Raw genomic sequence first — 14,477 nt, 5'->3', positions numbered from 1 at the left:
AGATCTGATGATATTTTGTAGTTCCTAACCACCACCACCACCACCACTATCTCTTTCCCTCCCTCTCATGTTCCACATGCAATGGTTATATTGGCTTCTTAATTTTACCCACTCTACCCCCACCTGCTCATTTGGGAATTCTTCTGCCTATTAGAAAACATAATTCTTAGGAATCCTATTCTCTCCCTTTATCTTAATGTGCATGGGCACATGTATATCACTTGTAGACAATTCCATGTGCATGTAGAAAGCAGATTTTTGCCCTTGAATTCCAACATATATCTGATTTTACTAATGAATTTCTCTGATTTCATAACTCAGAAATAATATCACCCCACCTTCCCTGATACTGAAATATAAATGGCAGACTGGGTTCATGACAGTATTTCTTTCTGCTTGAGAGTGATCGAGGGATTTGGGGAAACTAGCTTCAATGTTTGCTATAACTGATATTTTCTTTTATTTCCATAAGTTTTCAATTAACTTTTTCTACTTGATTGTTTCATATTACATTTCTGTCATAAGCTCCCCTTCCTAAATCACTCTAGAAGCTGATTCCCCAAAGGTAAGACCCTCTCCCTCAAATCTATTCCTTGATTGCATCCCCTTATGTTAAATGGTGTCTTCTAAAATACCCGATCAGCCTCTGTATTCTGTGTAAGTTTTGGGGAGGCAAAAGGCATGGAGTGCCCTAGGTTTCAGGCCCATATATTGAGCTGAAACACCCTGGGGTAGTTGGCCAAACGCCTGAATGGGATTTGGAAGCCCACCTATTTATGACAGTGTAGACAAAACCTTCATCCATCAATTAAGAAATGTCTTGCCTTGCTATATTTAGCAAATCAAGCCTGGCATCAGTCTTTCTAACCTTAAAAGGGAAAAAAAGAATACCTTGATTTTTAAAATTGTATAAACTGGATGCCTCCCCTTTTAATAAACACCAGGAGTCTTGTTTTGTGGAAATGGTCAAGAACATGGGCACAAGAGAGGGTCTGTTTGACACTTTACAGAAGAAATGGAAAAATAGTAAAATCTGCACCTCTTTTTGCTGATTTTTGTCACCCCAAAATGGCATGCTGCTGCTTCAATGTTGTCTCTCTTTCTCAATTACATAAACAAGACACATAGGGAATCCAGAGAGGCTTGATTTCAGTGGCTCACAGACCAGTTCACTGACATCCTTGTCTTTTGTTTTATTTTTTTAATTGTTAAAATACTGAGTGATTCATAGGTTATCGCTACAGACTTTATTGCTTGCTCTCTGTTACTGAAGCCAAAATCCTTTGTGAGTTTCTCCACTGTGATCCATAGAACACTTTTTATTCTAAGACATTTAATCTTAGTATCCAAAATAACCCAACTAGGATGGAATAGAATGATCCACAATGCTTCAGTGATGATCTAAGAGCTTTGGAGAAATATTTAAGGGTTCTAGAAAGGGGAGCTGTCCACTTACACAGAAATCTGTTTTCTTATATTGACTGATCCTAAAGTTCCAACCAAGAAAAAATGTCTTTGTAATGACTTTTCATTAGAGTTTGGTGTGAAGGAAAACCTGACAGGCCAAAACTGAATGATTGTTTAAAAAAACATTTATTAAGCTCTTACTATATATCAAATGAAATGCAGGACAAGGAAGCTATGCAAGCAAGAAAGGACAATCTGGTTTGTAGAACTGCTTACTTCAGGCACTGTTATGTGTCTTCCTGTATTAACTAGACCAGCAGTCTAGACTGTCCATCTGTTTAGCTTTGACTCAAGCCAACAGTTAATATGTTCTAATGCTAATTGTTCTAATGTTAAGTGTTCCTTAAATTAAATACCAGATTCAAAGGTTTTCAGGGAAAGCCTTTTACCAGAAAAGATCTATTTTTAATGCACATTTATAGACTGACTTTGAAGAATAATTCAATATAATTTTAAATACATTTCATCTTAAAGAAATCGTTTTGGAGTATAGTTAGCAATGTCCATTCTTAATGACCAATGATGGGATCTGACTAATTCAGTATCAAAATATTTTCAGAGTAATAACTTACTCTTTAAAAAATACTTTTTTAATGAATAAAGTGCTTTCAAACCCATGTCTTCATTTGAGTATCACAGTAACACTGTGAAATAGGGCAAAGCAAGCATTATTATCTCCATTTTACAATTAAGAAAACTGAGGACCAGAGACAGTAAGTGGTTTATTTAAAGTCAGATGGTTAGAAAAATGGAAGATCTGAGTTTGGCATTCATAGTGAAACCTAAAATAGTCCCTTCCCACTTTATCACATTGCATAACCTGCACTAAAGTGAAGGTTCAGTTGGTTTCTCTGCATACCAGAGGGTAAACTGGTGAAGACTTCATGTGTCCTTTAATACTATTCTTTTGAATAAATGTGGAAATAGGTATTCTCAAGAAATTTTGATAATACTAGTAAAACAATTACAGTCCTCTCAGTCCTATTTGAGAGCATCAAAAGAGGATCTAGAGGAATGCCTCAAATATCATTCATTCATTCATTCATTCATTCACCTGTCAATACATTAAACATTTATTGAGCACCAACTATAGGCAAAGTGACATTGAAAAACTGTTAGATCCTGGCATAAATTGGCATATTTCTTGGTCTGAAAAGATTTCAAGATAGGGTTGGCAGCTGAGGTCTAGGATCTAAATCACTTTGAAAATATTAACACAGTTCTGGAGTTCCACTCAGGATCTCATCTAATGACAGCAGAATTGACTTCTTGTTATTTCACACTCTTCTGGAAGCTATTTGCCACTGAAGGCACAAAAGTATAAGATTTTATGCCAATTCAGGACATTTTGGAGTTCCTTTTGTAAGTGAAGTTAAATCTAACATTTGTATTCAGCAATAGTTTCATGTACATTCATCTGTCAATATATCTGAGAAGACTAGAGGGAGATTGCTAGGAAAAAACCTTCAAAGTATTGCATATCTAAAGAAAAAGGGTTTATTTTGTATCATACTAAAAATGCAAATATTGACTGGGACCAAGCCAACATATTAGTTAGGTCTTTTGAAATAAGTCCCATTTAAATTGCACTATTTCAATTAAGAACAATTTGAAATGAATTATCTAGTTCAGCAATTGCTATTTTCTGTAGTGTTCAAAATCCACAGATTCCTCACAGGTAAAGTACTAATTCTATTCAGAGAAACATGAAAATAACACTAGAGGACAAAGCCTGAGGTTTTTCCTAAGTGAAGGCAAGATTATGCAACACTAGATTAGCCATTCTGATTCTTGAATTTATCTTCATCACCTCCTTCAACAAATATTCTATGCCAATGAGTGTCTTTTGTCTTTCTGTTCTGACTATTTCAGACATGAATTTGTAAAAATATAAATATATGATCCAAGGTAGTTAAGAGGACTGATTATAAAACCCATTTCTATTACCTATAATCTCCACTGCCATCACAAATGAAAAATTCCTTGGGTGGACTTTAGTCTGCATTGTAGTTTTGAGAGTGGACTCTCATCCAACTTGAAAGTCCATTGTTTCACAGAGACTGCTATACATGGAGCTAGAAGCTATCAGAACCCTCTGCTATTGCTACTAAATGCACTTAAGAATCACATCTCAGTATAGTTAAGAGAAGAAGCTGAGATGGTTCAGCAGATAGAGCACTGGTTCTGAAGTCAGGAAGAACTAAATTCAAATCCATTCTCTGTGTGATACTGGGTTAGTCACTTAATCTGTGCCTCCCTTAATTCACTGGAGAAACAAATCGCTACAGTATCTTTGCCATGAAAATCCCATAGACAATATGATTGACAGCGTAACAAAGTGTCAGCTATAACTGAATGACTGAGCGACCACAAAAGTTAGAGGGGCAATTGCTTATTTTTTAAATAAGATTTGATTATGTAAATTCCTGGAGCACTTTTTATTTTTCTTTGAAACATGTACTCTTTTAGTTATATCCAGAAACTCCACTTTAATAAGTGTGCCATGATCATTATTTATCATATGGAAAAATGCTAATCTTTCCAGGTAATGAGAAGGAATCAGTCACTAAATGCCTTACAGAAATCTTGAACTGAGTGTCCATTAGACGTCTAAAACTCAGTTTATCAAAATCAAAACTCATCATCTTTTCTCAAAAATCCTCCACTTTTCACAGTGTTTCTGTTACTGTCAAGTATTCAGTGATCCTTCCATTCGCCCAGGTTTACAATCTCAGAAAAATCTTCAACTCAATCATTCTTGCCCCACCTATATAGGCTGCTGCAAAACTTGTGACTAGGGTTCAGAAGAGACAATATCCAGATATATAGATCTGGGAATTATCTACTAAGAATTAATGAGATCACCAACTGATATGAAGAGAGACAGACAGAAAAAGAGAGGAGGAGGAGGAGGAGGAGGAGGAGGAGGAGGAGGAGGAGGAGGAGGAAGAGGAGGAGGAAGGGGGGAGAGAGAGAGAGAGAGAGAGAGAGAGAGAGAGAGAGAGAGAAGCCCCCCGATAGAATCTCAGGGAACACTCATGATTAGTGGGCACAACAAAGATGAAGTTCTAACAAAAGACCCTAAAAATGATCAAGTGCACAGGTAGGAGAACCATGAGAAAGCCATGTTATAAAAATCTAGAGAAACTATATTCAAGAGAAGGTGATGCTTCAGAAAGGTCACAGAGGATGAAAACTGGAAAAGGTCACTAGAGTTGGCAATGAAGAGATCACTTGTAACTTTGGGAAGGGCTGCTTCTGTTGAATAATTAAATCAGAAGCATGACTGCAGAGACTTTAGAAGAGAGTGAGAAGAACAGAACTGGAGACACCTTGTATCTCTGACTTTCCAAAGGAATTTAACTGAGAAGGGAAAGGAGAGAAGTGATTGGGAATAAGAAAAATGGGAGTTGTTCATAGCATTGAAGGAAGCAGAAGATTGAAGGAAGATAAAAATGGTGTAGATGATAGTGGGGCAGAGATGGGGGGAAGACCTGCTGGAGAAGACAGAAGTGCGGTAGGTAGCATATTGGATATAAATCTATATAACATGCAGGTCCTAAAATCTCCCAGAGAAATCCTCCAGAACATTAATAGCTGCTTAGACCGCTGCCTCTATAAAGGTGGGGTATATCCCAAGTACAATCAGTGTACAGAGCAAAAATAACTCACTTAGAGCCAGGTAAGACCCAAGGTGAAGTTGTTATATGAGAAGATAAAGTCATTAAAATTTATCACCCAGAAAGAATGGAAGAAGAAATTGAGATATATAGATAGAGAATTTAAAAATATAGAATCAAGGCTCTCAGCACATCATGTGCATACTGTCATCCTTTCTCATGAGAAAAGCAAATGAAAGAAAAGAAAGTCGTTTTGCTGTGACCTGTAAGTGGTATGTGCTGAGGCATGTGGTAGGCTCCAACCCAGGGTGCCACAGATGCTCACACTAGCTCTCAGAGATCTGGCAGCCTGCCATGAATGGCAGAAGCTCGGGCACTCCTTACCTGATGGTGCCTGGTGATGGTGACAACTGAGAAGGGCTGTTTCTAGCAAAAGTGGAAGAATAAAATCAATCTAAAGCACTTTCAAAATGCATTTGACAATGTGAGCTATTGGTCATGAAGGAATCAGTAGTAACCTGAGGGTTCAAAATCAGGATTAGAGATATGCAAAACCTCTCCAGAACTAGGTATCTTGATCAGAAGTGAGACTGACAACAGGAACCCTCCTAGGTTCTTGAGTAGTAACCATAGCAGGAAAAAAATGTGCAAGGGTCCATAGGTGACTAGGGTTTCATTTAAGAATCCAATAGAATCAACATTTATCAAATTCCCACTGTGTACAAAGTACATATTAGACACTAGGGTAACCAAAAACAAACAACCACAATCACTAGAGCTTTCATTTTATGGAGGAGGAAGATAAAGTTGTAAACAGACAAATATACACATATTAATTTGAAGACAAATTTTTCCAATGAGCCATGTCTTGAAAGAACCTAGAAATTTTAAAAAGCCAAGGTGAGGAGAAAATTATATTCTAGGCAGGTGCAAAAATGCAGAGGGGTGAGACACCAGGTGAGCAGCCATAAACCATGTCTCCTTGGGGCTTACAATTCAGATATTGACATAATGCATGCATCCATTTTTTTTAATTAACATTCCCAGCCAACCAACTAATGTGATAGTGGGAGAAGTTTTGAGCCTGGGGGAGCATAAAGGGAATAAATAGAGTTTCACAATAGATGTATATTATTAACAAACTGGAGAATAAGATAAAATGAAAACCCTTTTCAGTTTCAGGATGTAAGTGAATGGAATGGCCATTCTCCTGACTTTGAGGCTTTGCCTTCCTAAATGGACATCAGACTGCTAGAGGACACGGTGTTCAGTTTTTTTTAATGGATTATAATCATTCTCCAGAATGAAGGAGATGTGCCCTAAGGGACCAAGATATTTTCCTCCCACCAAGTACCCAAAAAGTGGGAGCAAACCGAGGGTCAGCAGAACTAAGAAATAACAACTGTGACTTCTTGTTTGTTCCATTTAGCAAAGTGTCAGTGTTGTCTTAAGATGGTATCATGACGGGTGTTTTCAACAATCATTAACAATTTCATTTGCCAAAATGACAAGTGTGTGAATCTTGCATGCTTTCAGATCTGTCTGAAAACTTTCAATTTTATTCATTCTTCTCTCTCTGGAATTCTGGTCCACGGCTTGTATCCTACCCAGTTTAGAGTTGTATAATTGTTGCTGGTCAGTCTGTGCTATGTAGCATGAAAAATTAATGCATCTTGGTGGAGGGGAAGGGGAGTCTGATTTTTTTGGGGTTTTTTTTTTCCTGAAGAAGGGTATCTTTTAAGGAGAAGGGAAGGGGGATCAAGCAGTTCTTACAGAAGGTATGGTGGCATTGACAGTAACAGACTTTTCCTTTCCCCCCTTCCAGCACTGAAGGCAGAAAAGAGAAGAAAGCTGACTCAGGGAAAGGTGTTGACAGGGAGACTTGTCTATGACTTGTTCTTCAATTTATTTTTACAAACATACAAGAAGAGTGCCACAATTATTAATAAAACTGCTTTGATCATGTATTGTAAATTCTGTCTCTCATCCCAAACTCACGCCCACACTGTAAGTAGCGCGATACTCATTTTGTTCCTGTCTAAAACTTCTGCGCGGTGAGACAACCTTGTGAACATTCCCGGTAGCCAGTTCAAGAATTGTATGTTCCTTGCTGGATTAACCATTTATAAAAACTAAATTCATAGCCTCAATCTCATAAGAGCAGTTGCTTTCTGAAGAGAGGACTCATGTGAGTTGACTTGTATTTTACTACTTTCTACTGGCCTTATGATGCCTATAAATGTCATTCAAAGAAAATTTGAAAGGTAGTCCTACTTCTTTCTGATTTTTATAGCTTAACTTAGCATGAATGACTTATTTCAAAAAACCCAAAATCAAAAAGTTAGTCTGAAAGCTCTTTTTTAAGGTAACTCTATTTGTGCTGTCTTCCTTGATTCAATAAAAGGCATTTAATATTTTAAAATTTGTATTACCTGAAGCATAAAGTCATTTGGGGGAATCAAAATAAAGAAATATTTTCACCTTTTGCTTTAAAAAAAATAACTGACATTGAAGGGAAACCTTCAGAAAGCATTTATTCAGAATGTGCATTGTGAGTACTTTATTCAATATGAACCGTAGGAAATACTAAAATCAAAAAATTGATACTTTTTTTATAAACTGTTTGGGGATGTTTTCAATATAATCCTTTGTCTGAACTATGTATTTAAATTTCTTTATCTGATATCAAGGTATTCCAAATCAGCATTTATTTACACAGTCAACATTCCCCATGATGAATCATTGTATATGAAATATTCAAGTGTACAATAACTCTGGCACTGAGAATCCTGCCCTGTTTCATGCTAGGTTGAAACCTTGTTCTAATGTGAGGTTGACAGGTGTCCAGTTGTGATTTTTTTTTCCTGCAACGCTTTTATACTGTTCTATTAAAAATGCATGCTGTCAAGAAATAAACCTCAAACTGAACATTTCAGCTAATGACCAGGGAAATTTCTAATTGGTATTTCAGTCTGGACCAAGTAATTCCACCATTACCAAACTTGTAGAGAAGGCTCTTTCCAAATTTAGAGTTCTATTTGAAAGAATAACTTTTTAATTCATGACTGACTCTAATAGCCACTTTAGTGTTCTGGGATACCAGGAATGCCCATAGGTCACTGAACTTAAAACTCTTTTTAATGTTCACTTTTGCAAGGATTCAGAGTTTTTCCAATTCTCTAATTACTTTTACTCAAAGCGATTTTATTTTCCATACTCAATATCAGGGGGGAAATTCCTTAATAATCAAGTCAATCAATGTGCAGTGTTTTGTAGCATTCTCCTGACTATTGTAGTAATCTTGGTCTCATCATTTCTTAAAAATTTCTCTCACAGCCTTTTAAAGCAGTTATTTAAGTGGAAACGAAGCCTAAAGAAATGCAAAAGAAAGATTTGCATTTAATAACAATAAAAATTGTATTTATAAATGCAGGAGACAAAGTACAGAAACCTTCCATTCTAAATGCATTGTTTTCAACTATTTAATAATATATACTACTTTGTAACATTCCAATTGGTTTATGATTTAGACTAGAAATACATGCCAGTCAGTTCCAAAGCAGCCTCCTTGTGTTTTGATATGTTAATAACTCTTCTGTTAAAAAAGATCATAGGGAAATAAAAATTTCACATGATCATCTATTAGACTATTAAGCAATCATTGTATCCAATGGCATTCTGTGTTTCTGAGCATTTTTATAGTCACACTGTTCTTGTATGAATTTTAATGTTATCCTTATGTTAATTCCAACATTTTGAAATCACACAAAATATAATGCAAAATGTAGTGATATATATTTACTTCTAATTTCATATTCCTGGTCAAAATTGCTGAATTTCTTGGATGTAATTTATTACAAAGTTTAAGTAAAGTGTACATGTGAATAGGATATTGTGTTTTTCACAACTAAGAAATGTTATGTGGAAATAAATATTTATCCTAACTAATTTCCTTTCACATTTCTATATTATGTTGAGTGCTTGTCATTTGATGGGACCTTTCTTTTCCCTCCCAGTATTCAACAGACTACTGCTCAGATTGTTGATGGCACTTTTCTTACATTTTCAATCTAAAAGTTAGGAAAACTTAGATCAGTGTTGTCAGGGATTTTGGGATGATCTGGACAGCAAAGGTCAGAGCCTTTCTAAGACATTTCAACCATTTTCACTGAAATAGCCAAAATAGTGATTTTCCATTCCCAGAAGGAAAGAGAAAAGCTGTTCCAGAAATAAATTTGATCTGACTACCACTTTAACCACTGAAATCATTAACTGAATCGGAAACAACTGAGTCTGATTCTGTATAGTATTGGATACTGAACTGAAAAAATAAATATCCTCAAGTTGGTTTTTTTTGTTTTCTTGTTTTATCAACTTAAGATTTCATTGGGATTGGAAATTGTCAATGAGAAAAATCTACTAAAGCAACTCAGAAATAAACACAACCCATTAATACATGGACTTTTAAAAGTTCCTATGGGTCACTAAGAGGTTAAGTAACCTGTCTGTCCATGGACATGAAACCAGTATGTATCAGAAAGAAGGTTTGAATCCAGGTATCCTTGGACTAACTCTATCCACTAAGTCATGCTGCCTTTTTTAATTTTTTACTAAATATATATACATATATATATATATATGTATGTATTTTAAATCTGACTATCTTTTTCTTTTTATATACCAAGTTAGTTGAAAGTACAATCCGTATTCTATAAGTATTCTCTTTGAGCATTGCAGGCTGCTGGTGACTAAATTTTTTTCTGACAGAATCTTCAGTAAAGAAATAGACTAAACCCATCCCACCTTAACAGGTCATTCACTATTTTTGAATATCACTAGGAAAAAAGAACACATGGATTCTTTTTGTAACCATTAGCAAGCTCTTAAATCTGATTTTAACTGTTATCTTAAACTCACATCTTCCTAGGATTTTAAACAGCACCACTGGTATTGAGGCTTCATGTTCAGCTGATGATCTAATTCAACCCTTAAATCTTTTTCAGTTTCATTTGTAAATTGTGGTTTCAATTTAGTTTTCCTTCTTAATTGCAATGAACTTCCATTCAGATTTATCTTTTTTCCCCATTAGCTATTTCACTGCAGTATCTTTCTCTAAATATCTCAGGTTTCTCTGCTATAATAAGATCATGGAATTTAGAACTAAAGGTTGTCTGGTCCCAAACTGCCCCTTTTCAGGATGAGTAAACATGAAGACACAGAGAAATTAAAGGATTTGTCCAAAATATGACAAGGAGTATGAACTCCAGAATTCTAATCAAGGTATTCTGATTCCAAATTCAGGAGAACTACGGTCACTTTTTGAACAATGCTAGATATAAACAGTTGGAAAAAATTTGATCACCCTAACTAAAATAGGGGATCATCTAATGGTTTAAGAAGATGGGTTAAGCCATTCATTTTCCCTTTTAACTATGGTCAGCCAATCCCCAAGCATTTATTAAGTGCCCACTAAGTGACATTTAGTTAAGTATAAATATAAAAGGGAAAAAAATCTCTGCCCTCAGGGAGCATATAGTCTACATTTAAGGAATAAAATCATATGCAAATTGAATGTTTAATATTCAAGAATATGTGTCAACACTTTGACTTTATATGCAGGAGTACCCAAACTCAACCCCATCTTGAGCCTTCCATTAGGGATTTGGAATGTTTCAAGAGCCTCAGTGACTACAGCCCAGCAAACAAAATATTCTGAAATCTCACTAAAATAATGGACCAGCTGTTAAGATGATACCAGTTTAGAGACACACATACTTGTGGATTGCTTCAAGTAGTTTTGGAGGTGAGAAAGAATTAACTATGTAATATTTTAAGGATATTCTTGCATGTATGTCAAGATTTCTGTGTTCACTGGTGCTTCCGTCATTGTTCTGAAAATGTATCACTGCAGGTCAACCAAGAGCTAGTTGACCATTAAAGATAATTTAGTGCAATCTAAAACGGCCAGTGTTTATTCCTTTTGAGTCCAAGTACATACATGTGAGTGCATGCATGCTTGCACACACACACACACACACACACACACACACACACACACACACACACCTTAACACCATTCTTGGGAACTTATCTCTTTATTTTTCTGTTGCTATCATGAGTCAAAATATCAAAACCTACATTCATAGACTTCTACCTACATGTTGTATGATATAAGGACCAAGAACATCAGACATGGATTTAGAAAGCTTGGGACTTGAGTCTTTGTTCCTCATTAATTAGCTAAGTGACCTTGAATAAATCATTAAGCCTCCCTATACCTAAGATGCGTCACTTGTACAATGAGATAATGATACTAACTCTATGTAAGGAAAAAAGGGAAAGGTGCTAAGAATTTATAAAGCATCTATATATGCCAGGATCTGTCCTAGGGGCTTACAAATATTATTTCATTTCATCCTCACAACAGCCCTGTGAAGTGGATAATTTATTATCCCCATTTTACAGTTGGGGAAACTGAGGCAGTCAAAGGTTCAATGAATTGCCTAGTCACACAGCCATTATTCAGGGGTAGTTAGGTGGTACAGTGGATAGAGCACTTGCCCTGGAGTCAGGAGGACTCAAGTTCAAATCCAGTCTCAGACACTCAAGAATTACCTAGCTGTGTGATCTTACTTAACTCCTTTGTTTTGCAAAAACAAAAACAAAACAGATTTGAAGTTACTCATCACCTAGCCTTTATCAATGTCCCATTGATGTATATCTGATCCCTGAATATAATACACAATCTCAAGTGGAATAGTGTACTAGGGTAATAAAATATCCATAGCTTGTTTTACAGTAGCTCTTTCCATCTTGAAGTCCTATTGCATAGTGTTATATAAACCTCTTTCACAGCTTTTACCTGCCTATATGGCACTTGGAGCTGAAAGTCTAACGTATTTATCAAATGGCTGCCCTTGAGACACATAATTTAACTGGGAAGACTTTTGAAGGTACAAAACTTAAGATGGCAATTTATGATATACTGATATCCTCAAATTCTGAAGTGTGTTGGCAAATGACTACAAATGTCATCAAGAATAAAAGGGGGGGGGGGAGTCTGTGTGGGCTTAAAGTAGTGGTAATTGCCTATAGAACTGATAAAAGGCAGGAAGGATTTAGATGTGCAAAAGAGAAAAGGAAGCTCATTCCAAGTGGAAGAAAACCAAATTAAATGAGTAAATATAGTAGCGGTCAAGAAGGGAACCATTTGGGGCAGCTAGGTGGCACAGTGGATAGAGCACCAGCCCTGGAGTCAGGAGGACCTGAGTTCAAATTTGACCTCAGACACTTAATAATTACCTGTGTGACCTTAACCCCACTGCCTTGCAAAAATAAAACCAAAACGGACCATTCCTGAGCAATGAGGAAAGTTGCTTGACCATAGGGATTCATGTTGGAAGAGTATGAGATGAGGATGGATAGGAAGAGAAAAGATGAGAGGCCTTAAAGGTCAGATTGACAAAGGTAGCCTTAAACCTACTGATTATAGAGAACTATTGAAGGACCACAATCAGAAAAATTTGGCTCAAAATTTTTGCACAGTGCATAAAGCAGTTGTTTTGGTTTATAATCAGGAGTGGGAACTTATTTTATATCTAGTACATAAAAAAATACAGATGGAAATTCTTCCTTGATTCCTTTTTCTTTTAAGGTACAGTAGAAGGTTCTATATAAGGTAGAGTTCCATGGGTCTTGAAAGTCAGAGGACCTGGATTCAAATCCACTTTCTTACATATTCCTATATGGCTTTAAGTAAATCATTTAACCTATTTTGGGTGTGATTTTCTTCTTCTAAATTTAAATTAAATGATTTTTAAGGCCCCCTTCTCACTTATAAAGCTGATCTATAATTATATGACCAATGCTTGAATTCTAATAGTTTCTGAAAATCAGATCAAATTTCAGCCTCTATTTCTTTATATTTAAAATGGAGATAACAACAATTACCTACCTCACAAGGTGGATCAATGAAAATATAAGGCACTGTTGAGTTATGAGCTATATAAATGTCAGCTTGTCTTTAACAGAGTTACTGGATAGGTCCTTAAGTCTTCATTCAGAACTCTTCTAATTCTGAATGACCTAGAATTTCATCAATTGCAGTGCTGATTTCTCAGAGAAAAAAAGCAGCAATTTTGATGAGAAATGGATTATAAGAAGCAGTTGCATTAACAGAATAAGGCAACAGATAGACAAGGCAGGAGACAGAAAAAAATAATAAACCAAGCTAATTGATGACTATAAGACATAAAGCAAAAATTTATGCATTTATAAAGACAAAGAGGGGTGTAGAGGGATGTACTTTTAGAATCCCATTCCCTAATTTCCAATAGGTACTAATCTAAGATGCTATTCAGTTTCCTGATAGGGACAAATTCTGAGGTAACATGTTTGTCCATAAACCAGATGTCTTTAAGCACAGTAATTCCTCATTTATTCAGCATTGTTAGGAAATGAGCATAATAGAAAACTGTGGTTGACCTCTTACCCCACTTAACTAGGATGGATTAGATTCAGACCAATATAATCAAGTTAACATAATCAGATAATTAACAGAGGGGAAAAGAACCCAGAACTTGAAATGGGTACCAACAATCATTGATCAAAGTGTCTTCAGACCCAATAGTGACACCAGGTCCCTGATGCCTTCAATATATTTTTACACTTAGCATGTATTTTTGATTCATTCATATTCTTTTAATTTTCTTTGTCCTTTAATTCTCTAGTCAGTCATCATTGGAGGGTCCTTTATCTTTTGCTCCATTGTTATTCACATATTCAATCCTTTAAGACTTAAGGAAAAAAACCACAACCTTTTGCCATAGTTGCCTTGTAGGCACAAAAGAAAGGTTTGTATCTTTTGGGGAATTGAGGGGAATGACAGTCGAGTTTATCATCCAGAACTAGAGTTTTGATCCTAAATGGTGGTACAGATGGTCAGTGCAGATGACAGAGAGATTGCTATTCAATTTGTGTTTCAGACTCTTATTGTACTTCAAAACCAGGACTTAGTATTTATGCAGTGTTTTCTTGATAGTAAATCATACAAAGATAGGCCCAATTGTCCTAGGTTAATCAGCTTGATCAAGAATGATCAATTTTGAAAAAAAAAATCCTATAAATAGTTCTTAAGTACGAGAGATATCATGAATTTGGCCTGGTAAGTAGGAAAATCATTAAGACCTTGGTTCATGCTCTCTCTGACATGAGGGAAAACCCCCCCCAGCAAAACTCAGTTTCCCGAGTCTCCTTAAGATGGTAAGTAACATGCTGAAATGTATTGGTGCAAGGAGTTTTCACATGAGGAATTCTCTATATTGGTAAAAACCCAGGATTGGATTTTTTATTTTTAAGTGATAGTCCAATCAATGAAAGGGAAATTTTGCT

At 35.8% G+C, this 14,477-nt stretch overlaps 1 protein-coding gene across 3 annotated transcripts in view; it reads left to right on the top strand.

Annotated features, from left to right (window-relative positions):
• Positions 1 to 8,973, top strand: part of SLC4A10 (solute carrier family 4 member 10) — a 377,012-nt gene extending 368,039 nt beyond the window's left edge. For all 3 annotated transcript variants that reach the window (XM_074215846.1, XM_074215845.1, XM_074215847.1), the window contains one exon: positions 6,913 to 8,973. In XM_074215846.1, the coding sequence (XP_074071947.1) occupies positions 6,913 to 6,979 (67 nt within the window). In that variant the 3' untranslated portion in view covers positions 6,980 to 8,973. The remainder of the gene's footprint in view (positions 1 to 6,912) is intronic.
• The last annotated feature ends 5,504 nt before the right edge of the window (positions 8,974 to 14,477 follow it).

Source organism: Macrotis lagotis, chromosome 1 (assembly GCF_037893015.1).
Source record: "Macrotis lagotis isolate mMagLag1 chromosome 1, bilby.v1.9.chrom.fasta, whole genome shotgun sequence".
Taxonomy (NCBI): Eukaryota; Metazoa; Chordata; class Mammalia; order Peramelemorphia; family Peramelidae; genus Macrotis; species Macrotis lagotis.
This window is presented reverse-complemented; position numbering and strand designations above follow the sequence as displayed.